The sequence below is a fragment of the Globicephala melas genome, chromosome 3 (genome assembly GCF_963455315.2).
Source record: "Globicephala melas chromosome 3, mGloMel1.2, whole genome shotgun sequence".
In the NCBI taxonomy this organism is placed as follows: Eukaryota; Metazoa; Chordata; class Mammalia; order Artiodactyla; family Delphinidae; genus Globicephala; species Globicephala melas.
In genome coordinates this window covers 136,059,010-136,086,760 of record NC_083316.1, presented here as the reverse complement: position 1 = coordinate 136,086,760, position 27,751 = coordinate 136,059,010, and the positions used below count along the sequence as shown (strand labels likewise).

Sequence of the window (27,751 nt, the reverse complement as noted above, 5' to 3'; positions counted from 1 at the left end):
TGGACTGTTCAAGAAAACAAAATTACAGACCAATCTGTTCAATGAACATAAATGTAAAAAATTCTAAATAAAATATTGCCACACTAACTCAGTAGCAGGTTAAACATAATAAAGCCCAACCAAGGAACTTTCATATTCTGTTGGTAAACTATAAACTGATACCACCATTCTAGAGAGCAAATTGAAAATAGCTAGAGGAGTTTAAGTACTCACTATATGCTATGACACAATTCCACTTCTAAATATGCACCCTGGGCCATCCTTTTGCACATGTATATACATAGACATGTACAAGAATGTTTGTACAAGAATGTTTGTTTCTTCATTGTTCTTAATAGCAAAAAAAAAAATCGGAAACAGCTTAAATGTTCATTAACAGGAAAATAAATAAATAGTGGCATATTCATACACTAGAACAGTTAAAATGAATAAACCAGAATGGCATTTATCAACAAAAATAAAGGTCCAAAGCCTAATTCAGAGGGATACCTATACATGATAAAATTAAAAAGCATCCATTAACATGGATACATAAACATGTATATATAAAATACACAGAAGAATGAGGAACACAGTTTATTTTCAAGACTAACGAGAAGGCATTTGCAAGGGATACATGGGTGCTTGAATTGTATCTCTAAGGCTTAATCTTTTAATAAAATCTGAGGCAAATATGTGTAGAGGAAGAAAGAATAATTTTCCCTCTACCCTTCTAGGTTCTCAGCTTAGACACTCTTGTAATAAAAGACAGATTAATGCGAGAAAAACAAAAGTTTAATAAATACTTCCTATACACATGGGAGAGGCCAGGAAACTGAGTAACTTTCTGAAATGGCCCTGGCCACCACCTTAAATACCATCTCTAGCTAAAGACAAAAGAAGTTTTGAGGCTAGGGGAGGCCAGATATTGGAGTTGATAAAGATTTCCTAGAAATATAGAATTGTCCTTTTCTTCCAGGTACAGAGAGGGAGACACCCTTACAAATGGAGATTTCCCTTATAACTGTAAATGTCTCTTACAAAAAGATAACTTCTTTTCAGTTTCCAGAGCTCCTCCTCTGTCTGCTCTTTCTTAAAAATAACCAGCTCAAGATAATCCTTATGCCGGAGACTTATTTGGGGATGATATATTCTGCTCCCCTTTATATGGCATAAGATTAAAATTGATAAAGCTGGATGTCAAGTATATGAGATTTGTTGACTATGCACTTGAAATATTTCACAATAATTTAATTACTTTTTTTTAAACACCAGCACAAGATATTTCCCAAGAGGATCTCTGCTCTCCATGACCCTCTTAACCATTAGGTAGCTTACTAACCTTTCAAAATTGCCCTGTAAATAATCAGGCCTCAATGTGTAATATAATGACTGGTCGTTCGGCCCTCTTTCTCAGAGCACTGCATTCATCTGCCTTAAAAGACAGAACCTGTTCCTTTCACTCACCATTCAGCACTATTAACCCACCTAATGCATCTCTAGACCAGGTATCCTGGTAGTTACTGGTGATTTCTGTTGCTCTTGGGAAAGGAGTTAGTTAGCTACTAGAATCATTATGAAAAAAAGTGTTTCCCTTTTTAAAGTGCTTGAAGCAGAGAGAGAATGTCTTTCTTCCCTGGGTAGAAATCTAACATGAATGTTAATAGCTGTGTCAGCTTTCACAGTCCCCACCAAAGTGATTTAAAAAGTTAGCTAACTGCTTTCTTTTCAGGAACAGGGGCTAGGGTATTCAAACCACCCCTTCCCCTGAAAACAAATTAATGTGTGTGTGTATGTATGTATGTATTTAATATATGTATACATAAACATATATATGTATACACACATTATATATATATATATATACACACACACACACACACAAAGTATATATGTATACATATGCTAAAGGTATGAAAAAGATGACAGGATAAAGACCAAAGCCTCTGGGAAAGTGGGTTTGTAGAGAAGCAAGCTGAGCCAAAGCCTCTGTTTTCTTCAGAGCGTTTGCAACCCTGCCCAAAATGAACTTTTTGGCAGACTTCATTGAGCATAAAGTTCAGAAATTAAAAGCCAGGCTGCTAAAGTGGGAGTCTAATAAGAGATCACATTAAATTAGGACCCCAAAGGCTCTATCTTCAGAGTAAAGGTATACCCAAAAGTGGACCTACCTGCACTCCCCTCCCCAGCAGGGACTGTAGGGATTGTTCCCACTGTGCTGAAGAGAGCAGGGAGAATCAGTAAAAAGGACTTATCCTGGGAAATGGACCATGGGCTGGCCTCACACAGATTTGCAGCCCAGATTCTTTGTACCCCCTGGGTGAGCCAAATTTTGACTTATGAATTCAGTTTAAAGTAACTGACAGTGCACAAGCATATTGCAAAATACACATACACCCTCTCCAGGGAAAGTTTTCCTAAGCCTCAAAGTATCCCCACTAATTTTCCAAGGCCAAGAAGCATCACATATTCAAAAATAAGGAAGCTCATTATCATACTAAGTGAAGTAAGCCAGACAGAGAAAGACAAATATATGATATCTCTTATATCATAATTTTTTTTAAAGATACAAATTAACTTATTTACAAAACAGAAATAGACCCACAGACGTAGAAAACAAATTTATGGTTGCCAAAGTGGAAAGGGGTGGGGGAGGGGAGGGATAAAGTGGGGATTAACATACACACACAACTATATACAAAATAGATAACCAACAAGGACCTATAGGCAGCTATACTCAATTTTGTAATAACCTGTAAGGGAAAAGAATCTGAAAAAGAATATATATATATATATATATATATAACTGAATCACTGCAACTATACTTCAATTAAAATATATATAATAATAAACAGTAGACTTTAAGAAGATTTTTGCACTATATAACAACAGATTGCATTAAGAAGTTTCAATAACTCTCAAATGAGTAAGAAAAATAAAATTTTCAAAAACACACAAAAAAATAATAAATAATGGGGCTTCCCTGGTGGCGCAGCGGTTGGGAGTCTGCCTGCTGATGCAGGGGACACGGGTTCGTGCCTCGGTCCGGGAAGATCCCACATGCTGTGGAGCGGCTGGGCCCGTGAGCCATGGCCGCTGAGCCTGTGCGTCCAGAGCCTGTGCTCCACAACGGAGAGGCCACGACAGTGAGAGGCCCGTATACCGCAAAAAAAAATAAATAAATAAATAAATAAATAATGAAGCTCAAAATGAAACAAGAACTCAATGAGGATCACAAGCACAAACATCAGTAACAAATATTTCAGGTATTGGAATTATCAGATAGAAATCATAGAAAAGGTTTGTTTGCTATGTTTAAAGAAGATTAAGCTTTAAAATATCTGCAAGAATTCTAAAAAAAATTAAAAAAAAAATATCTGCAAGAATTCTAGAAGATGTGAAAAAAAAGACCAAATAAAACTCTTCGAAATTAAAAAATACAATAACTGTAATTTAAGTTTCAATGGCTGGATTAACAGCAGATTGGGCACAGCTGAGGGGAGAATTAGTGAAATGGTCAAATTATCCAGAATATAAAACAAAAGTAAAATGATGAAAATTATGGAACAGATATTGAGATATATAGAAGATATGGTGGTATCTTAAAAGATCTAACATACATTTGATTAGAGTCTCAGAAGGAAAGGAGGAGAAAATGAGACAGAGGCAATATTTGAAAAGATAGTGACTTGAGAATTTTGCAAAAGTAATGAAAGACATCAATCCACGAATTCAAGAAGATCAGCAAAACCCAAGCAAGATAAATTTTTTAAAAATCCACCCTTACAAGAAAACTATAGAACACTGAAGACGAAATAAAAATCGTAAAAGCAGCCACGTTATAAGAGACTTCCTTCTAAGGAATAACAGATAAAGAGTTGCTAACTTCTCAATAGCAACAACAGAAGCCAGAAGATAGTGAAATGCTATCTTAAATATACTACAAGAAAATAACTTCCCAACAAGATCAAAAATAGTTTTTAAGAATGAGAATGAAATAATGGATCAGAGAATGCATCACCAGCAGACTTTCACGAAAGGATATTCTAAAGGATGTACAGCCATCCCTCAGTACCCACAGGGGATTTGTTCCAGGACCCAATGCAAATACCAAAATCTGTGGATGCTCAAGTCCGATAATCAGTTCTCCGTATCTGTGGATTCAACCAATCACAGATCAGGTAATACTGTAGTATTTGTTGAGAAAAATCTACATGTAAGTGGACCCGCACAGTTCAAACCCATGTTGTTCAAAGGTCAACTCTATTTAAAGTATAAGGAAAGACACCCCAATGTTCATGGCAGCACTGTTTACAATAGCCAAGACATGGAAGCACACTAAATGTCCATCGACAGAGGAATGGATAAAGAAGATGTGGTACGTATATACAATGGAATATTACTCGGCCATTAAAAAGAATGAAATAATGCCATTTGCAACAACATGGATGGACCTGTAGATTATATACTAAGTGAAGTAAGTCAGAGAAAGATGAATATCAATCATATGATATCACTTCTATGCAGAATCTTTAAAAATGACACAAATGAACTTATTTACAAAACAGAAACACTCACAGACTTAGAGAACAAACTTATGGTTACCAGGGGGAAAGGAGGGTGAGAGGGATAGATTGGAATTGACATGTACACACTACTATATTTAAAATAGATAACCAACAAGGACCTACTGTATATAGCACAGGGAACTCTGCTCAATATTCTGTAGTAACCTAAATGGGAAAAGAATTTGAAAAAGAAGAGATACTTGTATATGTATAACTGAATCACTTTGCTGTACACCTGAAACTAACACAACATTGTTAACCAACTACACTCTAATATAAAATTTTTTTAAAAAGTATAAGGAAAGAAAGCTCAGATGGAAAGTCCAAAATGCAAGAGGGAATGAAGGCATAAAAAGTGTCAAGCATGTAAGTAAATCTTAATGAATACTGACCATATGACACTGTAATAATGACTTATGTGATTTAAAAAGATGATAGAATTTAAATACACAGTAGCAATGAGATATGAGTCAGGAGGGAGGTAAACAAAGTTAATGTGTTCTAAAGTTAATGTATTCAGGAGGAGGGAAACATAGAAACTTTATACCACAGTAAGTTAAAACTGCTTATTAGCATTTATTGAGTAATCACTAAGGAATGGAAATGAAATATATAACTTTCAAACTAGTAGACAGGGAAATGAAATTATAAGCAATCGTCAGTAAGTTTAAAAGAGGACAAGAATTGGAAGGAAAGCAGCATAAAACAGGCAGGGCAAAATGAGATCGGACTACAGAAGACTGCATTGCTTTGGAAATTAATAACTAACAGCCACATGTGGAAAAAATGAATTCATCACACAAACATAATACTGAGGAAAAAAGACAAAAGTCACATCAAGTATGATTAATTTTTAAAAACAGACTATTAGGAGAGAAACATAGGTAGTAAAACTAAAGAATATCATGAAAATTATCACCAAAGTCAAGGTGATTTAGGGGTTTCCGGGGTATGTGTGTTCAAATTCTGGGTGGTAGCAGTATAGGTGTTTACTTTATCATAAGCCATTAAATGACACACTTTTTAAAATTGTTTATAGGTATGTGGCATTTCCAAAAAAAGAAGTTTAAAACAAGTTAAAGTAGCGTGACTGCATTCCCCCCTAATCTAAGCTATCCCTTCAACAGTGTTTACTTCTTTCCTTCCACAGACCATCATCCACGGGCTTGTTCTCGCAGGCAGCTTCCTGATGTACTTTGTGGTATCCCTAGTGTACAACGCCACCTGCGTCACCTGCAACAGTCCCATCAACCCCTACTGGGTGATGGAAGGCCAGCTCTCGGACCCCACTTTCTACCTCGTCTGCTTCCTCACACCGGTCGTGGCTCTTCTCCCAAGGTTTGAACAGGGGGTGCTATTTTCTTCCTAGAACTACCACTCTCCCCTCAATCAGCCATTTTCATAGCCCAAGAGTCAGGAGTTTGACTCCAGCTGGGATGCTTGAGGCTATTGTTTCAAAGATAGGGAGCTAGGACAGAAAGAATAATGAACTTGGAGGCAAATAGCACGGACTCTGGTCCCAGCTCAGCCACAGAGCAGCAAAGTCACCAAATCTGGCACAACCTCTGTTATACCACCTGTAAAATGAGAGTACTAATTCCTACCCTCCTGCCATACAAACTTTGTTGTGTAAAAAGAATCATTTGGAAAAGCTCTATAGTCCTTTACTCCTTAGCCCAGGAGTCTCACTCTCAAATGCCTACAGGGACAGGTAAGCAACAGCAGCAAACCAGGTGAGGTACAGACAGACATTAGGAGAAGGAACTTCTAAGCTTCAGCCTATCACTGCCACAAGGAAAGATCAAGACCAGCATTTCAGAGCTTTAGCTTTTTCCCAGAAATTCAAATTTTGCATGAAATAGCCAACTTTTTAATACTACTCAAATTTGTTAAAACACACACCCTGCATTTGCCAAATAAGTCATTCATGCAGAGGGACTATTTCTAACATTTCCAGCCTAAATCCTCTACATTCGCCTTTTCCCGAAAAACAGCAACAACGCCTGGCGTGTCCTTAGAACTTACTCTTGACACATGCTTTTCTATCTAGCTCCTCCATTTGTGCAAAAACTGCCTTTTGCAAAATCACCTAGAAATTAGGCAAAGTGGTGGTTGTAGTCCTACTTGCTCATGGAACAGCTTAAGTCCTACGAGGGACCAGAATGTGTCCTCCAGCCCACCGCAAGTCACAGTGGGAGCTGAGTTCTCCCCACTCGGAGGCCAGCGTTCTGTTCTCCATCCCACGCTCTCTATAGTCAGAGCATTCGGTGAACTTAACGATGCTGTACCCAGAGGCAAGACTCAGCCTCTCTCCATCCTTAGGATCTCGTCTGCTCTGAACGTTGAAATTCAGCTACTTTATCGTTATAAGCCACAGTCAAGAAGCCATTGCAACATTGTGTAGAACTTTTTCTAATAGGCAGAGAGCCATTAGCATGCTTTGCTTCCTTTAATAAGTTTGGAAGCTTGCTTAACCTAGTTTGGGCTCCATTTCTTCTTCATAAGCCACCTCAGAACCTTGACATCTGATGCAGGGTTTAGAGGCTGAAGATACCAATATGACAAACACTACTGTGAACTCAGCAAACGGCTGAGTATGCACTGTGGACGTAGCCTCCCTGCTTGGCCCCTACTGGCCTCTACAGCCTCATCCCCCTGCTCCCAAAGCTCAAACTTTGGGCTCCACATCACCAAGCTTCTTGGACTTCCCTAAAGGCTCCCTGCCCTCTCCCCTTCCTGCCTGTGTTCATGCTGTCCCTTCTATTCAAAATGCCCTTCGTTACCAGACCGCCTCACCCTTTGACATCATTTCAGGCATGAGCAATTCCAGAACCCTTGCATGACCTCACCTACCTCCCTCAGGCTGAAACAGATCCCCCTTGCTCCTGTGTTCCCATGACCTGGGTCTATCTGTCACTACTCCCTTTAGCCACATCATCTGTTTTATCTGTTTGTCTTGGTCTGACCATTAACTCCGGGAAGGAAGGTGTCTCCTTATCATTATATAACCCACAGCTAGCAGAGTTCTTGTCATGTAGGCTGCCCTCAGAGATAAATGAGAAAAAGATGCTAAAGAAACAGAAAGATGAATAAAACAGAACTCTTGCTCTCCAGAAGTCTACAGCCCAGTGGACAATTCAGACAGAAGTTTGATCGTAATACAGGTGAAAGTAACTAGTATTAAAACAGGGCCCTGGGACTGAAGAGTGGGAAGCAATTAAGCACAAGCCTCAGAGGACATTATTTCCCACCCACCCCCTTTCTCAGCCCAACCCCTTGGGAGACGGAGCCTGGGAGAGACCCTGAAGGTCCTGCCCTCATTGGAAAAAGGCATCAGATATGTGGGTTAAATATTTTTGTCCACGCTTTTGGGGTTAAACATGGTTATGATCACCTCTGACCGAGGACTGACCTCCTCTGTTCTGTGTCTTATCTGGGGTATGGAAAGAGCAAATCAACAGCCGAGGATTCTTGTCCCACCCTTGGTTAGAAGACACATTTGGAGCCAGAGGCTGCCAGCTTGATGAGGGCTGTTGAAAAGTGTGAACGTTCTTGGAAAAGACAAACACTCAACATTACAGCTTGTTAAACAAATGAGGGACAACTTAGGGAAAAGCAGGCAAATATTTTCTTGCCAGTTACCACAGTGCACAAGTTAAATCCCTGCTTATTCTATATTATCATCATAAACTTGAATTACTGTTTAATTCTGTTGCCTAAGAAAGGCAAAGAGATTTCCTTTGACAGAGAAAGGATTATTTTAATAGCTCCAGGGACTGTTGACTTGTAACCTTAGAACAATTAATTTTTGTTACAGAAATCTACATGATAGAATGTTTGCTATAGAAAACTCTATTTGTTCACTTAAAGATGTAAGCTGTACTTATAATAAGATTGATTTCACTCACCAAGCTTGTGATAATTAGCCACTAACCGTGACCTCACTTATCTCGGTCTAATTACTTCAACCAGTATAAAGGAACTATGGATTCTCTTAAACTAAGAGAAAGTAAGTTTCTTTTGTTTTATCTCTTAAATAACTAACACACAAACTTTAAAACACAATGCAGCATCGTAATTCGCTACAACAGAGCCCTTGGACACTCTTCATTTAGCTTCAGTAACACAGAACTCTCTTGGTTTTTCTCCTACTTCTTCTTTGTTTCTTTTGCTGGTTCATGTCTTTGACATGGTGTATTGTCAAGCCTTTGTCCTAGGTTCTTTTGTCTTCTCACTTTAATTCTTTCCATAAACATAGCAACCACTATTGTGAAGTTAAATATCATTTTTCACAAATGAATCTATTAAACTCCCAGCCCAGATCCTTCTCCGGAATCCCAGATACATCTTTCTAAGCGACCTATGCCTCACCAGCACTGGGCCTGCTACATCTGAGGAAAGTGGGAGACATCTGTAATTTAATTCGCTATCTACTTTCTGTCACCACCACCATCCCAGAAACCTGGCTCTCTTCCCGAGTTCCTTTCATCCACTGTGACCACTTAGGATCAAGGCAGGCCCCTGAGACTTATCCTTGATACCACCCACCACATGCCCCTCTCTCGCCCATCACCAAGACCCGACAATTTTATCTGCTAACCTATTTCTCAGTAGGTATTTCCATCTGCTATTTCCATTTCTACAGCCACCACCATGGATAGGTTATAAGACTTTCATTCCGAATTACTTCAATAGTCTCCTACTGGGTTTTACTCTAATCCATTATCATTGTGTCAAAGTGTAATCGTGTCATGTTCATAACGTTCCAAGGCCTTTACAATAATGCACAAAACCCAAAACATTCCCCATGGTCCTTGCCTGCTCTGACCCTGCCAACCCCTCTGTGTCCTAGTCCCTCACTCTTGCCCTCACTCTCCACACTGCAGCCATTGAGCCCAGGATTTGCTTCCCACCCCCTCTTTGCCTGGCTTCCTCCTATGCATCCCTCTGTCCTCACCTTTAATGTTTCCTCCTCAAGGAAGAGCTCTTGCACCAGATCACGTGTTTGACACTCTCACTGCTCCTGAGGCTTCCAACTCTGTTCCTGTGCTTCCTGACAGCAAGATTCCTGTCAGTCTGGTTCCCAGCTTAATAATCCCCTGGGGCTTGGCCCATTGTAGGAACTTGCCAGGTATATGTTCACTAAATGGACAGAGAGGGAAATTGGTAACTTGGGGGGAATGTTTAAACTGAGAAAATTCCAGTTTCCCGCAAGAAGAGTCTTTCCTGAAACACATATGTGATGGTCACCTGCACTGCCACCCTGGGTGAGATGAGAGAGAATGGGGAGAAGTTTCTGATTCCGTGGGATCTACTGTGGTCTTCAGAAACCCCTGCTCACTTTAGATCATCCTGAATCTTTTAGACATAATAGAAGGATGGGAGCCTCTCTGCTTATAAGGCTTTAGAAATTAAAAAAAAAAACATTTAAGGATTATTTTTGGAAAAGACCTTAGATGTCCTCTGGCCCAACTGGATTACGTTTTAGATAAACTGACACCCAGAGAGGGGGTATGAGCTGCCCAGCATCACAAGATGGTATATGCTTCTACCACAGATCACATAGTTTTAGTTACCTTCTTACCTAAACCTGGAAATATTCTAGGCACATATAGAGACCCCCGATTCCAGAGTCCACTACAGGCTACAGGAAGCTTGGCAGGGGAAAGGAACCTTGAGTTAACCATCAAGGAGATCTATCAACTTCTCGGGAGACCTGAGGAAACCCATCTCATCACTTGGGACCTCAGTATCTTCATCTGGAAAATATTGATAATACACTGATGCTGTGAAGCTAGCATAGCCTGTGGATACAAGAAAAGGACGTATTGGGAAACTACTTTAAAATTATTAAGTTCCACAAAGAGTTGACATTCCAAAGCAAGAAAATCTGCCTAAATTAGAACAGCTGAGAAATAGAATGGACTGCCTCATGCATGGTAGATGAGAGAAAAGCCTCAGAGTCCACAGCACTTGGTCTTCACCACAGCTTGACCACTGTGTGGCTCTGGACAAACCATTCAGTCTCTCGGTGCCTCAGTTTCCATGTCTGTACATAGCGGGAAACAAACATACCAACCACGTGGGATGTGGGGGAGAATAATCTGAGTTAATAATATGTAAAGCACTTAGAATAATCCTGCTACCTAACAAATGTTAGCTGTTATATTTTGTTGTTGAACTCCCCAGTACCAGAGGCGTACAAGCATAGATTTGATCCATCAGTCAAGAGAGTGGCAAAGATGACCTTTCCCGAATAAATGCTGGAGAGCGTGTGGTGAAAAGGGAACCCTCTTGCACTGTTGGTGGGAATGTAGATTGATAGAGCCACTATGGAGAACAGTATGGAGGTTCCTTCAAAAACTAAAAATAGAACTACCATATGACCCAGCAATCTCACTATTGGGCATATACCCTGAGAAAACCATAATTCAGTAAGAGTCATGTACCACAATGTTCATTGCAGCACTATTTACAATAGCCAGGACATGGAAGCAACCTAAGTGTCCATAGACAAATGAATGGATAAAGAAGATGCGGCACATATATACAATGGAGTATTACTCAGCCATAAAAAGAAACAAAATTGAGTTATTTGTAGTGAGATGGATGGACCTAGAGACTGCCATACAGAGTGAAGTAAGTCAGAAAGAGAAAAACAATTACCGTATGCTAACACATACATATGGAATCTAAAAAAAAGGTTCTGAAGAACCTATCGGCAGGACAGGAATAAAGATGCAGACGCAGAGAATGAACTTGAGGACATGGGGAGGGAGAAGGGTAAGCTAGGACGAAGTGAGAGAGTGGCATGGACTTATATACACTACCAAATGTAAAACAGATAGCTAGTGGGAAGCAGCCGCATAGCACAGGGAGATCAGTCGGTGCTTTGTGACCACCTGGAGGGGTGGGATAGGAGGGTGGGAGGGAGGGAGACGCAAGAGGGAGGGGATATGGGGATATATGTATATGTATAGCTGATTCACTTTGTCATACAGCAGAAACTAACACACCATTGTAAGGCAAATATACTCCAATAAAGATGTTAAAAATAAATAAATGAAAAATTAAAAAAAATTTTTAAGTGCCATCATTACGAACTAAGAGGTGGTACAAGCATTTATGAGAAGGAAGTTCAATCAAATAAGACTTCCCCAAGGAAGCACCCCATGATTCACGCAGTCATTAAAGGCCAATACATGGTAACCTTTTCTTTATAGTAACTAACATTAAATTACCATTGTTTGGAAAAAAAAAAGATGATCTTTCCCTGGGCAGGGAGTTGGATTCTAAGGACCCTTTCAATGCTGAAATTCAGAAGTCAGACGTCAGAAAATATCTTTATTCTATTATTTCCCACCAGGTACTTTCTCCTGGCTCTACAAGGCACATATGGGAAGTCTCTGATCTTAAAAGCTCAGAAAATTGACAAACTCCCCATGGACAAAAGAGAGCTGGAAATCCGGAGTTGGAGAAGCCGACAGAGGCCTGCCACTGTCCCTGGAGAGGCCCAGCCCACCCACCGTCCAGGGCCACCTGCCCCAGAACCGAGCTTCAGAGCCAGCACCCCAAAGAGCTCGAGCCCTGTGGAGTGCAAGTACAAAGAGGACTGGGTGCTGCCCGGAGAGAGAGATCCAATGGAGACCACATAAGGGATGACCCATGCTCACGGGACTCCTGGGCTAAATTCTCATCTGGGGAGCACCTTCTCCTGGAGCCTAGTAGGATGATGGCGTCCGGAGCCTACTCAAGTGGACAGACTAAGTCGAACCGGCCCTTCAGCCGGGGCAGCCATCGCCGATCCCAGAGTTCAGTGACCATATGAGGGGCCTGCAGAGATCTGCACAAACTCAGAGGAGGCCGCCTAATCACTGGCTTAATTAACCACGACTCTTCCTCTTCATGAAGGGAAGAATGTGCCCGTCTTACCCTCTTCTCCCCACCAGGCTTGACTTCCTTAGAGGAAGTGCTGGCCCCAAGGGGTCTGACAAAAAAGGACTGGAAACCAGTCGACCTCTAGTTTTCTCCTGCTGCCAGGCAGCACTTCTTGCAAAAGGTTTTCTATAAGGAGGCTATATTTCTATTGCATTGAGCGTTTTTCATTTTTTAACCCAGAGACATTCTTTGACCCTCTAGATAAGTACAGCCTACAACCCAATGCAACTGGGCCATCAGTTTCCCAGATGCCAAGAAGTGTGTAGCGAGCCAGCCAATATCTCAAGATCTGGAAGTTTCTGGGCTTGTCAAACCATCACCTCACCCCTCGGTGTCAAGAGTTCAAGTTTCAGAAGAGTCTCATACACACAAGTGCCTCATCTCAAATGTATTGCAGGGATGGTCATATCGGGGTTAACATCCCTTCCAGAGTTGGGTCTGCTCTAAACCAAAGAAAATCACACCTAAAGATTAAAATCAGATTTGTGTGTGTGTGTGTTTTGGGTTTTTTTTTTGGCGGTACGCGGGCCTCTCACCGTTGTGGCCTCTCCCGTTGCGGAGCACAGGCTCCGGACGCGCAGGCTCTCAGCAGCCATGGCTCACGGGCCCAGCCGCTCCGCGGCATGTGGGATCTTCCCGGACTGGGGCACGAACCCGTGTCCCCTGCATTGGCAGGCGGACTCTCAACCACTGCGCCACCAGGGAAGCCCTAAAATCAAATTTGAACTCAGAGCCACAGACACTTCTGAGGGTCATAAGGCCGCAGCTAGTTTAAGAGGCAGAAAGAACATAAGCATGTGAAAATGAATGGACATAAGCACGTGAAGCAGAAACTCCACGCTTCAGCTAATAGGCTACATGTCCCACAGTCTGGGGAATCTACCAAGAGGGCATGGGCAACACTCTTCTTTTAAAGATATTTACTTTATTTATTTTTAAATAAAAGTACAAATATGCCCCACTTTTCAAGTTTGACTTAAGCCATTTCACTTCTACCAAAGACCTACATTGGTACCTGTTGTTGCTAACCGAAAGAAATCCAAAGAGTTGCATTTCTTTCTGCTTTTACCCTCCAAAAAAGGTGAAAAGTGAAAATAGCATTCAGCATTTATTTTGCAGCCAGCGGTTATAGAGCACTGAGCACTGAGTGGCACCACCCAACTCCTTCCCCAGGAACTCCACTCAGCATCTCAGAATCAAACCGCCATAGCTTTGAACTGTGTCTAAGCAGCTGTGCTTTATCTGGATCTATCCATTTTGTGCATCCATTAGCAAGATGTGTCCTAAGGTAATTGCTTCTTTGTTTACACCATTTCAGCTTACGAAAATTTTTATACTAACGCTCTACTTTCAGATAGCAGGGGAAGCCTGTACCCATTCCTCATTCAACTCTCAGAAAAGGAAAGCTCTAAGATCAGACCTTTACACAGCTGCACCCAAAACAGACGACCCGCATGACAGAGCAACTCTGAGCCCAAACAACAACATCTGAAAGAGTAGGACCAGTGTCAAACCCCATTTATTAAGCTTATCCCAGAATATCACAGGCTTCAGTTGAATTAGGGAGAGCCAGAGGAAGTCTCACTTCACAGGGAAAAGAAGGATTACATAGACTTCTTATCCCTAGAGGTCATAAATGCCAAAAATGCAAACAAGCTCAAAACAGTGTTGGAATAAAAGAATGGATGATAGGATTCTAATACACTGTCAAGAGAAGTGAGGTCTACCGTGGGCAAGGATAGCCTGTCCCTAGTCTTTTAAGGTGAGCCAGGGAGGACTACTGAACCCTCCCGCCTTAAGGTGGTGCCCATTTATGTCAGGCAAAAAGTACAAGGGTGGGAACAAGTGTGGCAAGTTACAGCCACCCCATGAATTGACTTATCACTTGAGTAATTTCTCAGCAGAAGTACCCAAAAAGAGCTCAACAATCAAGCTGGCACATGGCAGACTGAGCTGGTCCTCTGACCATCCTGCTGGCAAACCTTAACTGGAAGGGCCATTTGGGACATGGCCCAAATATACTGGATCTCTTTCACTGACTTTGCCACATAATGATGCCAGCACTGACCAGCTGGTGGGTCTTCAGGGGAATCCTTCATGAGGATTGCTAGAGGAGGAGCAGGTAAACACATCAGGCAAAGTAGTAATCATATAAAATTGTCCCAAATGAGGGGATTGAGCCAAAGCTTGGATCTCAGGGTCCTTCCTTTCCCCCGTATGATTCCTGCTCACTCCTGAAAGCCAGATGAGACAGGTAGGATGTTTCAGAAGAGAACAGAGTAGTGGGAAGAACACTGGCCTCAGGAGATGGGGGTGGCAGTCTTTTCTCTGCCCCGTATTCTCTAGGAGCTAGGAGCACTGATGTAGCATGCTTCACCTGCAAATTAGGTTAGAACTGCCCTACCGGGCTTCCCTGGTGGCGCAGTGATTGAGAGTCCGCCTGCCGATGCAGGGGACATGGGTTCGTGCCCCGGTCTGGGAAGATCCCACATGCTGCGGAGGGGCTGGGCCCGTGAGCCATGGCCGCTGAGCCTGCGCGTCCGGAGCCTGTGCTCCACAATGGGAGAGGCCACAACAGTTAGAGGCCCGCGTACCACAAAAAAAAAAAAAAAAAAAGACAGAACTGCCCTACCTCCCAGGCTTGGCATAAAGATCAAGTCAAAATTACACGGGGCTGTTAAAACCCTTTGAAAGCTGCAACACCCTTGATAATAACACAGGGATTTTTATTCCAGAGCTAAGAGGAAGCGAGGTCATGGGAAGTTGAGAAAATATCGGCCCCGTGTACCTAAACACCAAAGCACACCCAACATTCTCGTGCTGCTCTCTTTCTTGCATGACCAACCATCCCAGTTTGCCTGGGCTTTTCCCAGTTTTAGCACTGAAAGCCCCACATCCTGGGAAACTCCTTAGTCCTGGGCCAACCAGGCCAACTGGTCACCTACTCTTGCCCTCTTTTGTTAAAGCAAACCAACAGTGACCATCCAAGTACCATCTTAGGGGAAAAGGTTATAACAACTATTTCTCTGCAATGTAATGCTAATGACTGTACTTAATACATTTTTATATGTTCATGATGTTTTACAGATTGACTGGAAATGTACTGTCCTTTATTAGAAGGAAAAAATAAACATGGTTTTCCATTGTTGCCTGCAGTCTGAGTACTACTGTCCATCCATCCTTCTTTACATTCACTCATTTATTCATCTATTCATCCACCCGTCCATCCATTTATCTATCCAATAAACTTCTGTTAAGCCTCTACTAGGTGCCTGACAATGTGCTTGGGGCTGTGAGGGACTCAATCTCTTTCTAAAGAAGCCCATAGCCTTGTTGGGCATAGGATATCAGGAACATAATTGATCCAACAAAGAGTGTGACAAAAACCTAAACGGCTGTAAGAATGAGAAGCAGCACACATGGTCTCCTCTCTCTGAAACTCCAACCTGGATACTCCCCTGTTCTTGGAAACCAGACACCAACCTCAAACTCATATTGACTAGATGCCTCTTTTCATCCACTCATTCAGCAAATACCAAGTGAGTGCCTGCTGTGCACGGCACCGTGGTGGGCAGCAAGGATAAAAGCCCAGCTCCTGCCCTCAAGGGACTTGAAATCTAGAAGGGGAGACAGACAACATTCAAGGAAATCAATAAATGTGATGATCAGAGACAATGAAAGGAAGCAAAAATGGAGAGGAAGGGAGAAGGGAGATTCAGAGAAGACCTCTCCAAGGAGAAGAAGTTTCAGCTGAGACCGCAACCATGAAAACAAGACAGCAGGGAAGGACAATTTCAAACGGAGAGAATTAAGTATGAAAGCCCTGAAAAAGGAAGAGTTTGGTATATTTAAAAGAAGAAGACAACGGAGGGGGAGAAGAAGGAGGAGGAAAGAAGGAACAAGGAAAAAAGAAGAATAAGAAGAAAGGAGGTCGGTGGAACTAGAATGCAATAAGCAAGAGGAAGTGCCCCATGATGATGTTAGTAGTAACGACTGTATTTGCTTCACATGTGCTAGGCGCTGATCTAAGTTCCCATTATTATGTAAACCTCACCGCCACCTTTCAAGGTAGGTACAGCAGTCCCCCTTATTCTAGGAGATTATGCGCCAAGACCCCCAGTAAATACCTGAAACCACAGATAGTACCAAACCCTATATACACTATGTTTTTTCCTATACATACATACCTATGATAAAATTTATAAATTAGGCACAGTAAGAGAATATGCAAAATTGCTGGCATCACTACTGTTGTATTTGGGGGCCATTATTAAGTGAAGTAAGAGTGACTTGGACAGAAGACAAGACCCTCTGTCACTTGGTCCCTACCTGCCCCAGGACTGCAATACCAGGACCATCGATCTGATAACTGAGACTAGAGCACTACTAAGTGAGTAATGGGGGTCGCATATACTGCTCGGATATGCTGGAGAAAGGGATGATTCATGTCCCAGGTGGGAAGGCACAAGATTTCATCAAACTACGCACAAAATCATGCAATTTAAAATTTACAAATTCTTTCTAGAATTTTCCATTTGGTATTTTGGGGCCATGGTTGACCACAGGTAACTGAAACTGTAGAAAGCAAAATCATGGATAAGGAGAGACTACTGTACTATTATTCTCCCCTATTTCAGTCAGCTTCAGCAACATAACAAACCACCCCCAAAATAATTCATGTACTCACAATGCTGTGAGTGGGCAATTTGGGCTGGATGGCTGGGATCTCCTTCCACGTGGCCTCACATCCTCAATGGCATCAGCGGGGCTTGTCACATGGCAGCAATGTCCTGAAAGAACAGAAGTTGCAAAGCCTCTTGACACCTAGGCTCAGAGCTCACACATTATTGCCACCCATTCCTATGGAAGCAAGTCACAAGGCCAGCTCAGTTTCAGGGGGGTGGGAAAGTATACTCCACCTTTAGTGGGGGAAGTTGCAAAGAAATTTGAGATCCTATGTAACCTACCCCATCTCATTCACAGAGGGAGAAACTGAGGCAGAGAAATGTTCCATAAACATGGCACAGTAACACAATTAACAATTGGGGAGACGCCATTCCAATCCCAGGAGTCTGAAACCACAGCCCATACTCTTAGCCACAGAGCTCCACAACTGTGAGATGGCACTGGAAGGGTAGGTAGGGACCAAGTGACAGAGGGTCTTGTCTTCTGGACATTCTCTTGAGAGACAAAGTAGTGCGGTCCTTAGCAAGCCTGGACTCCATCCCCCCTCTGTCACAGACTGGCAATGTGACCTGGGGAGAGACCACACCGTGTTCAGCTGGGTTGTTCACCCAGACAGAAGCTTCAGTAAGTAAGAAAGATACCAGCACCTAAGGGGAATTTGTGCCTGCATGGCCCTAAAATAGCTCCCCTGAGCTGATCACCCAGCCAGAACTCTCCATTCTGCACAGAGCGCCCCCAGAAGAAATCAATCACATAGGAGTGAATTCTTCCAGGTAACCAGCGAACAGGTCCCCAAGGCACCTGGGACCCAGGAAGGGATGAAGGAAGTGGGACTGTGATCAGGGGCAGCCCCCCGAGCAGGCAGGCCTTGTGAGGGCACTAGGAGAAGACAGCACCCAGCCTGGACTTCAGGCTGCCAGCAGTGAGGATTCGGGCATTTTCAGATGGGAGCCAGATTGGGAGCCTTTTTGTTCCAAGGTGTGCTGGTGCCACCTAGCATCTAGCATCGGCGGAGGAGCTGCCACACCTGAGGATTCCTCCTGCAGCTGGAGCAGGAATAACAAGGCGCAGGGGAAGCCGAGCCAGGAGTTGGAGGCCAAGTTTCAACTCTGGCCCCGCCCACAGTTTCTGCTCTGACTCTGGACAAATCCCTTCCCCGGGGTTTCAACCTCAAACTGAGGTTCACTCAGATTCCCCAAACACTCAGGGTGGGAACTGGCCTGGTTCTAATATTCTGTGATTCTAAAAGCTCTTTTGGGGAGGCTAGTTACAGTGGGGGAAGGACCTCTGGTAAACCAATGTACTGTTCGCGCAGTTGTTTGATTCTTGCGCGTGCGCATGCGCACACCACACACACGAACGATCCCATAAGGGAGGGAGCGAGTGGTCTTGTTCTCTGATGTGTTCCCAGCGCCCTGCCCATGTCAGAGCTCAGCAATATGGTGACTCTTGCTGTTGAAGAAAATCATAGATGGGGGCTGGTTTCAGAGAGAGTAGAGAAGGCAGGAGGGCAGCAACCCTATTTGGGAAGATAATGCACCCGGGGAGGCGCCACGTTGCCTTTCTGAGATCAGTAGGTATTAAGGAATTACAAACACCTCAGAAGGGGACAGGGCAGCGGCATTTCCAGCTGTCAGGAGGGAGCTGGAGCCAGGACGCCTCTCCCTCACACACTGTCAGCTGACTCCAGGTGCAAAGGGGTGGACGAATAGGAAATTCACTCTCCTATAATCTCTGTCAATACCTCCACACCCCTCCGGAAACATGGCTGGCTTGCTGTGTAAATAAAACACCAAGCCCAGCTCCAATACCATGCACATCACCGCCCCTACGCCCCTCCTCTGACCCCAAATTTAAACAGCCACCATCTCTCCCCTGACTCCCAGGCTATCGGAGGAGCCAGCCCCTCACCGATCAGGGCTGGAGGAAGGTAAGCTCAGGCACAACAAAGCCCCAGACCACCTGGGAGGCACAGTATCCTCAGAGCCTGTTCTCAGACCCCAGTGCAGCAAAGGGAGGCTGCCTGACAGACACTTGACTGAACTTTGAGGAAAAGTGTTCTTTCCTCCGTGTCTTGAGCCCTTCCTACCCCAGCTCTCTTATGTTCCCACAGGTTGAGGTGGGAGATATTCCTTAAGATGCTGATGACAAAACTGAGATGAGACATAAGTGGCTGTGCGCAGGGTCACCCAGTAATTTGGAGTTAGAGCAGAGATTGGAATTGGAGTCTCCTGACACCCCCCAAGGAGGTCTCTTCAACCATCTCATCAGCTAGAGATGAACTGGCAGTCCCTTCCAGCTCTGCTTGCACATTTAAAAATGAGAAGATTAACCCAAAAGGGTAAAATTTTAAAATATCAGGCCACACGGCAGGTGAGCCAGCATAGATCTGTTTGACTATGAAATTCATATCAGCCTGTTTGCAAAAGGGCAGCCTCGGGGGTGAAGGATGGGGCTATACTAGTAAGAAGTCACCTCTCGGGGACTTCCCTGGTGGCGCATGTCAAGAATCCACCTGCTAGGGGCTTCCCTGGTGGCCCAGTGGTTGAGAGTCTGCCTGCCGGTGCAGGGGGCGCGGGTTCGTGCCCTGGTCCGGGAGGATCCCATGTGCCGCAGAGTGGCTGGGCCCGTGAGCCATGGCCGCTGGGCCTGCATGTCCGGAGCCTGTGCTCCTCAACGGGAGAGGCCACAGCGGTGAGAGGCCCGCGTACCGAAAAAAAAAAAAAAAAAAAAAAAAGAATCCACCTGCTAATGCAGGGGACACGGGTTCGAGCCCTGGTCCAGGAAGATCCCACATGCCACGGAGCAACTAAGCCCACGAGCCACAACTACTGAGCCTGCACATGTGCCACAACTACTGAAGCCCACACGCCTAGAGCCTGTGCTCCGCGACAAGAGAAGCCACTGCAATGAGGAGCCCACGCACTGCAACGAAGTGTAGCCCCCCACTCGCCGTAAGAGAAAGCCCACATGCAGCAATGAAGACCCAACACAGCCAAAACTTAATTAATTTTTTTTTTTAAAGTCACCTTGGAGTTCTCTGGTCTGCAGAGGCAGAACAGAATTCTGAAGCTCCCCTAGCTGCTTCTTCTGAACCTCCAATCTTGCCTTTAAGACAACTCACCGTCGTCCCCCCCCGCACACACACACACACGAAAAAGCAGCATTTATCCCTTTTACTGGATGCAAAAGACGAAAGTGTGAAGAGCAGCACACGTTTGCTTTCCCCATTTGTAACAGACTAGTATGTTGGACAGTGAGGGTTCTCTTTCAAGAAGGGAATACAGAAACCCTGAGAGCTTAACGATTGCTAGGCTTCTAGCCAAGTCCTCCTCTTTTTAAGGAGCAAGGAACCAGACAAGGGATAAAAGGCCCAAAGAGGGGATGTGAACTTGCCGGAGGTTGAGGGTCACCTCTGCTACCTTCAATTGCCCCAGCTGGCCAGAGGACAGAGATTTAGAAGATCTGTTCCATGTTGAAAATGGAGGGGCTTCCCTGGTGGCACAGTGGTTAAGAATCCGCCTGCCAATGCAGGGGACACGGGTTCGAGCCCTGGTCCGGGAAGACCTCACATGCTGCGGAGCAACTAAGCCCGTGCACCACAACAACTACTGAGCCCGCATGCCACAACTACTGAAGCCTGCACGCCTAGAGCCTGTGCTCCGCAACAAGAGAAGCCACCACAATGAGAAGCCCACGCACCGCAGGGAAGAGTAGCCCCTGCTCACCGCAACTAGAGAAAGCCCGCACGCAGCAATGAAGACCCAATGCAGCCAAAAGTAAATAAATAAAATAAATATATATATATATATTTAAAAAAAAGAAAAAAGAAAATGGAATCTCTGAGGTACCCTCAATAAGTGCTTTTACCAAATGGGCCCATGGATACCCTTCCAAGCAGGACCTCATGTCACCCTCCTGGCCTCACTATCGGCTCAGGATAAACCAGAGGATGTCATTCAAACCACGGTCTTAATGAACATCATGATCTAATGTGAGACCCCACCTTGGTAATTCATCTATTTTAGGAGGTCTTGGGGTCCTTCATCCCGAAGATAAAGCAGGCAGGGTGGCAGGCCACAGTGAGGATATCGACATCTTTGGCCAAAAGACCCTTTCTTTAGAAGACCCTTGCTTCACCCCTTGGACATGACTGCCTACACATCAGGCAGCTCTTTTACAAATAGGAAATATCAATATACACCCTTTTTTTTGTTCCCTGAAAATGATAATGTATTTTTCCACTTGGCTTCCTTGTCCCATTTTATAGATGGGTAAACTGAGGCTTGATACCTTTCCCAAAAGTCAACAGACAATTATGTGGCTAAGAGCCAAGATTCAACATCGAGGAGCCCAACTTCAGGGCCCAAAATATTAACCTCTAGGTTACACTCCTTCCACAATGCAGTGAAAAGACACCTGACTGAATTAAGAGTCAGGAGATCTGATTCCCAGATCTGCAAATTTCTTATTGTGGGACTTTTTCCTCTCTCACTCTTCTCTATATGTAAAATGAAGAGGCTGGCCTGGAGACGACTAAGGCCACCACATTTTTCTGAATTCATGATTCTCCTCTGTAAGAACACATACTCAGTTGACTCCTAAATGCCCTTGAAGCTTCCACTCAAGCTATCAGTAAGAAATCTTTTTTTCAGTAGATGTGTTTGAAACCAGACTAATCAGCTTTTCAAAAGGATAATTAAAGCCACTACTAAGTCAACTGAAAACCTGCTGGCTGGCTAAGCACTAGCAAACCACAATCATAGTTGGAGGGTGGGGGGTGGGCAGGGAGAGTAAGCAGGTGGCAGGGAAGGAATCTGAAGGATATTAAGATAACACCCGGGCTTCCCTGGTGGTTCAGTGGTTAAGAATCCGCCTGCCAATGCAGTGGACACGGGTTCGAGCCCTGGTCCAGGAAGATCCCGCATGCCGCAGAGCAACTAAGCCCGTGAGCCACAGCTACTGAGCCCACATGCCACAACTACTGAGCCCACGAGCCACAACCACTGAAGCCTGTGCGCCGAGAGCCTGTGCTCCCCAATGAGAAGCCACCATGAGAAGCCCGCACACCACAACGAAGAGTAGCCCCCGCTCGCAGCAACCAGAGAAAGCCCACGCGCAGCAATGAAGACCCAACGCAGCCAAAAATAAATAAATAAATAAATTTAAAAAATAAAAATAACTCCCAAAGGGGATAAGCAAGAGCTGTGTGTTCTATTTATGGCCCAACTCCTGAACCAGGTGTTCACTGAGCCCCCATCGCCTGACCCTGACCTACCTTGCCGAGCTCAGAGCCTGCAATTGAGGCAATCAGGCTGCTTGCCATCCTAAACACATTTTACACTTTCCAACCTCTGTTCCTTTGGTTGGGCCACTTCCTCTGCCTAGAACGCCTGATCAAAGCCCAAATCTCAAATTCAGACCTCTAACGACCACTTCCTCCATAAAGCTTTCCCTAGTCACTGAACTCTCAAACCTCTCTGCACACCACTTACGGAACTCAATACAGACTCGCGTCTTTTTTTTTTTAATCACTCCTGATAGAATGTCAGAGCCTGAAATCACAGGTCATTCCAGGGCTAGAACCAAGCCTTGGCCAAATGATAGTAGCAGACTGGCTCCTAAGAATGTTCTTTCATCTAGTCCTGACTACAAATCTAGGAGACAGAGGTGGGGAGAGACATTTCCTCTGCCTCTCTCATACCATGAGGTCTCTGTCTCAGCCTCCCACTCTTCTCTTCCCTATAGACAAAGACCAGAGAATGATCCAATGGTCAGAGTGCCAGGAAAATCAGTGATTCTTGACGGCCTATATTTTAAAAGAGTTCCAGGGCTTCCCTGGTGGTGCAGTGGTTGAGAATCCGCCTGCCAATGCAGAGGACACGGGTTCGCGTCCCGGTCCGGGAGGATCCCACATGCCGCGGAGCGGCTGGGCCCGTGAGCCATGGCTGCTGGGCCTGCGCATCCGGAACCTGTGCTCTGCAACGGGAGAGACCACAACAGTGAGAGGCCCGCGTACCGCAAAAAAAAAAAAAAAAAGAGTTCCAGACACATCTGAGCTCTCCTGCGTCTCTCTTTCCTCCTTCCATGAGGTCAGTCAGCACACTAAGCTGAGACTCGTCTCATGGAGAAAGCCAACCTCTCTTTCGTTCCCTTTTCTTTCTCCTACTTTGGTTCACTGGGCTCAGTTATAAATTAATTATTTTTGTTCCCATTCTGCTAATGTTCCTTGTGGTACTAGTCTGCGAAGGACGGAGTAAGGGGAATTGGGAAGTGGAGTCCCACAGAGGGGAGAAATGATTGTCCATGTGGGATGCAGACATTCCTGAGTTCTAAGTCCGTGATGCCAAAATAACATCAAACTTAATTCATATTTTTAATCCCCATTTTACAGGTAAAGCAAACTGAGACTCAGAAAAGTTAAACAGTTTACCCAAAGATGCTCTGTTAACAAGAGACAAAACTAGTGTTCCGAACCCCGGTGGGATTCCCAGCCCAAGTGTAATTAACAGCCAGGGCAGCCTGGTCTTACAGAAGCATCAGGGCGTTCGATTTGCCAGAATAGTCCTGTCTCACCAACTCCCTCAGGCTGTACTTCCAGCTACTTAAACTTTCCAGCCTCCTCCCCTCCAGCTCCTCCACAGGCACCCCCTCCAAACACTGACACAGAGCCTGGAAAGACTGGAAGCCCGGACACCACGTTGACATTGGCCCAGCTCTAATTACAGCTCCAACAGCCTGCACCAAGCCTGTAGACAAACCACACCTGAGGCACATCAATTTCTGCCCCAGCTGGCTCCCACCATGGGCATGTTCACACTGTTGTGCTCAAAGGCAGCCTGCCTGAACCCCTGACGTGGGAGGAATGCACCCAGCCCCTTTCGCTTCTTATTCTTAATTAGAATTTCCGTTAAAACCACTACAGCAATGAGGCGCACCCCAGGCGGCACACTTCAGAACAATTAGCACACCCCTCAGGTGGCTAAAATGGCCTCGGCCCTGGTCCGGTTGACATAATTGCACCGAAACATACAGCCTACCAGGAGGCTCCCATTTTAAGTAGAAAGAAACAATTAGTCACACAATCTGTTGGGCAGTTAGAGCTGTAGGAAATTCTTCAGTATACATAATTTAAAAGTTTGCCAGGCGGTGAGATATATGGAAATTATCCCTTACCTATGGCTCCCTGTTTTCGTAAGCAAACTTCTATCCCTGCCCACACTACAGCCCGATGCTGTTAATGCTGTGTGTCTGTGTGTGTGTGTGTGTGTGTTGGGGGGCAGGGGGGGGGGTAGGTGTGCGTTTGTGTGTAGACGCCTGCTGCATAAAGGGACCGGTTATAATTATGTGTCTGGTTCACTGTGGACCAGAACAGCCCATTCCTGGAATGTGGTAAATAATCACTGGGTCAAAGAGGTTACGGAGGCCCCATCTACCTCGCTGCCACTTTTGGAATCCCAAGCCACTAATTAAAACCTGCCCCTAAGATAGCTCATGGCCGCGTCACCCTAGTGATTCTGAGGAATAAATAAAACGAGCAAATGAGAAGACCAGAAAGACCTCTCTGAACACCAGAAGAGTTGCAGAAAACCACCGGAGGCTCCCTGGCCTCTTTTGTGAAGCCACACTTGGATTTCACAGGCAGAAGCATCTCATCTGCATTCATCATCCCTCTCCCGTTCTTCGTTCTCGGGGCTGAACCATGGCGCCTTCCGCGGGCCGGCACTGCCGCTATAATTAATATTCGACTGGCATTTCCACTGCGTACTCAAAGCCTGTTCTTTCAGCCTTTTCAAATCCAATTCAGACCAAAGTCATCTCTGCCCTTGCAGTTTGGTTCGGGCGGCAGGGATTGTTAGGATTGCAACTTACGGTTTATTAGCATTTACTGAACAGCCAAGGAGCCCTGCACGATAGCAGTTGTCACTAGGTCTCTGACTCCCAAACTAAAATTAACAAGCCAGCGGGACACCAATTCCGGGGCAGACAGGAGGCCGTTTCAGCGAGAATTATTATTTATGATTTTTTCATACAAGACTATGGATGAGTGGAGCCGTTGAAAAAAGGGGCAGTCAGGCTCATAGGATGCAGCCACGGTTTGATCACTCACTTGAAGGTCTCCACAGTCACCCTTCTGGCTTCATCATTTGTGGATCTAGAGGAAATGGTAAAGTGTAAGGAAACCTTGATTCAAATCCTGAACTAGTCCACTACCTGACCTTCTGCAAGTTACTTCCCAACTCAGGGACTCAGCCTCTCACGTTCAAGATGAGAGTAAAACGGGATCAGTGGTGGTTAATCCATCTCCTTGGGGAGATGTGATCGGGATGGGGTAGGTTCCCTCCCCTACATTACCCAGAACCGCTCTCATTCTACCTGCTTCATGTACCAGGCTTTCCCCCAAGATTGGTTAAAACTCTTCTTTTTGATCTGTAGACTGCACGTTTGAAGCCACTAGGTGATCTCTAAAATCCTTCATAGCTCTGGAGCATATGAAGTAGCAAGAACTGAAATGGTGTAAGGAACCCACCGTGCCAAGACAGAGCAGCTGTATATTTTGAGTGATGAAGGAGACACAAGGGCTAAGGAAGAAGCAGATTAACACGGAATCCCAGCAAAGCAGAGAAAACACCCAGAGATGATACTAATGACTGTAGATAGACACTCAGAGCACAGGGGAGCTGGGAGCTGATTTGAGTGATGTGTAGGCTTCCTTTAATAACTAAGATAGCTCAGCATCATTCTGTGGCAGATTTCCTGGGAAGATGGAAGGCCCCTTTATCCAGGCTGACAGATCCAGACTGATAAGACCTTCTACCACTTCTCTCTTGAATGGATGCATTGCTCACCCACGCAAGCTTTGAAAATAGGGCATATATCAGCTCCTTGGCTGAAAATCTTCTAAAGACAAATTCTGAAACCTAGAAGAAATCTCCATGGGTATTCCAGAATGAAAACAAATGACTCTGGTTAATGAAAGGCTGGCAAACCCACACAACCAGCAACAGAAAAAGTTAACTTTTGAAACAGAAAAAGAGAACATCAGCTCAACTTCCAGTTAAATGAGGTGGATTGACATACACACTTATCTCCACTTTCTCCTAAAATCCCACTAGAATACGAGTTAAGGGAGTAGAAAGGTGTAAATCTTCAAGAACAAAGAGAAGGGGAGAGAACTAAAGACAAAGAGGAGTAAAAAAAAAAAAAAACTTAGGAAAATGGAAAAGAAATAAAGGAAGGGTAACTGGATTACACTTCAGCTGTCTTCTCTCTGCAAAGGACCTGCAGGGTGAGAAACCAACATAAATCCCGGCAGTGCCTACCAACAGACCTCAGAGGTTTGGGAATCAAAAGCACCAGGTAACTCTAAAACTGGGGATCCAGGGAGTAGAGCCGAAAACAAGGTGTTTCCAAGCCTGAGCCAGCTCCCCTACCCCAACCAGTGCAGACATGGAACCTCCATTCCCCAAACCAGGTGGGAGGTTGAAATGTAGACTCTGCAGGAGGTACCATGAGCAGAGCACAGGCTGAGAGCAAGGTCCTCCCTGATCAAAAGGTTAGACCCTCAGCTCTTAGAATGTGGGCAGCCCCAAAGCCAAGGCCCCTCCCAAACAGGAGATTGGAAAACTCTGTTTTGGTAAGGTGACTAGCCTAAGAGAAGAGATTTTCAGGTACTACCATCAAAAGAGGGCAGGCAGGGGCTTCCCTGGTGGCGCAGTGGTTGAGAGTCCGCCTGCCGATGCAGGGGACACGGGTTCGTGCCCCGGTCCGGGAGGATCCCACATGCCGCGGAGCGGCTGGGCCCGTGAGCCACGGCCGCTGGGCCTGAGCGTCCGGAGCCTGTGCTCCGCAACGGGAGAGGCCACAGCGGTGAGAGGCCCGCGTACCGCAAAAAAAAAAAAAAAAAAAAAAAAAAAAAAAAAGAGGGCAGGCAGAAGACATGGAAGCAACCTAAGTGTCCATCAACAGATGAATGGGTAAAGAAGATGTGGTATATATAAACACACATAATGGAATACTACTCAGCCATAAAAGAGAACAAAATTTTGTCATTTGCAGCAACGTGGATGGACTTGGAGGACATTATGCTAAGTGAAATAAGTCAGACAGAGAAAGACAAATACTGTGCAACGTCACTTATATGTGGAATCTAAAAAACACAACAAACTAGTGAATAAAACAAAAAAGAAGCAGGCTCACAGATATAGAGAACAAACTAGTGGTTACCAGTGGGGAGAGGGAAGTGGGGAAGGGCAACAGAGGGGTAGGGGAGTGGAAAATACAAGCTATTGGGTGTAAGATGGGCTCAAAGATGTATTGTACAACATGGGAAATATAGCCAATATTTTATAATAAATGTAAATGAAAATTAACCCTTAAAATTGTATAAAAATAAAAAATAATAATTTAATTAAAAAGAAGGCAGGCGGGTCATCATTTGAAAAGCAAACTGTGTTCAAGACCCACTGTTTCCCTCTGCCCTAGAGAGACACAACCCAACACTTTTCTGTTTGGAATTCCACTGCCACCACCATTAGCTGAACTCTATCTAGAGTATGGTGAATGGAGGCTTTAATCG

General features: G+C 44.5%; 1 protein-coding gene and 1 long non-coding RNA gene across 3 annotated transcripts in view; one reads left to right on the top strand and one right to left on the bottom strand.

The window, feature by feature from the left end:
- ATP10B (ATPase phospholipid transporting 10B (putative)) overlaps window positions 1-12,999 on the top strand; it is a 581,864-nt gene extending 568,865 nt beyond the window's left edge. Inside the window, 3 exon segments of the mRNA XM_060296561.2 lie at window positions 5,699-5,886; window positions 11,915-12,176; window positions 12,179-12,999. Coding sequence (XP_060152544.2) covers window positions 5,699-5,886; window positions 11,915-12,176; window positions 12,179-12,376 — 648 coding nt within the window. The 3' untranslated portion in view covers window positions 12,377-12,999.
- Window positions 1-27,751, bottom strand: part of LOC115844297 (uncharacterized) — a 93,694-nt gene that overhangs the window by 19,896 nt on the left and 46,047 nt on the right. For both annotated transcript variants that reach the window (XR_011377350.1, XR_009563503.1), the window contains one exon: window positions 17,174-17,276. This is a non-coding gene — a long non-coding RNA (uncharacterized lncRNA). The remainder of the gene's footprint in view (window positions 1-17,173; window positions 17,277-27,751) is intronic.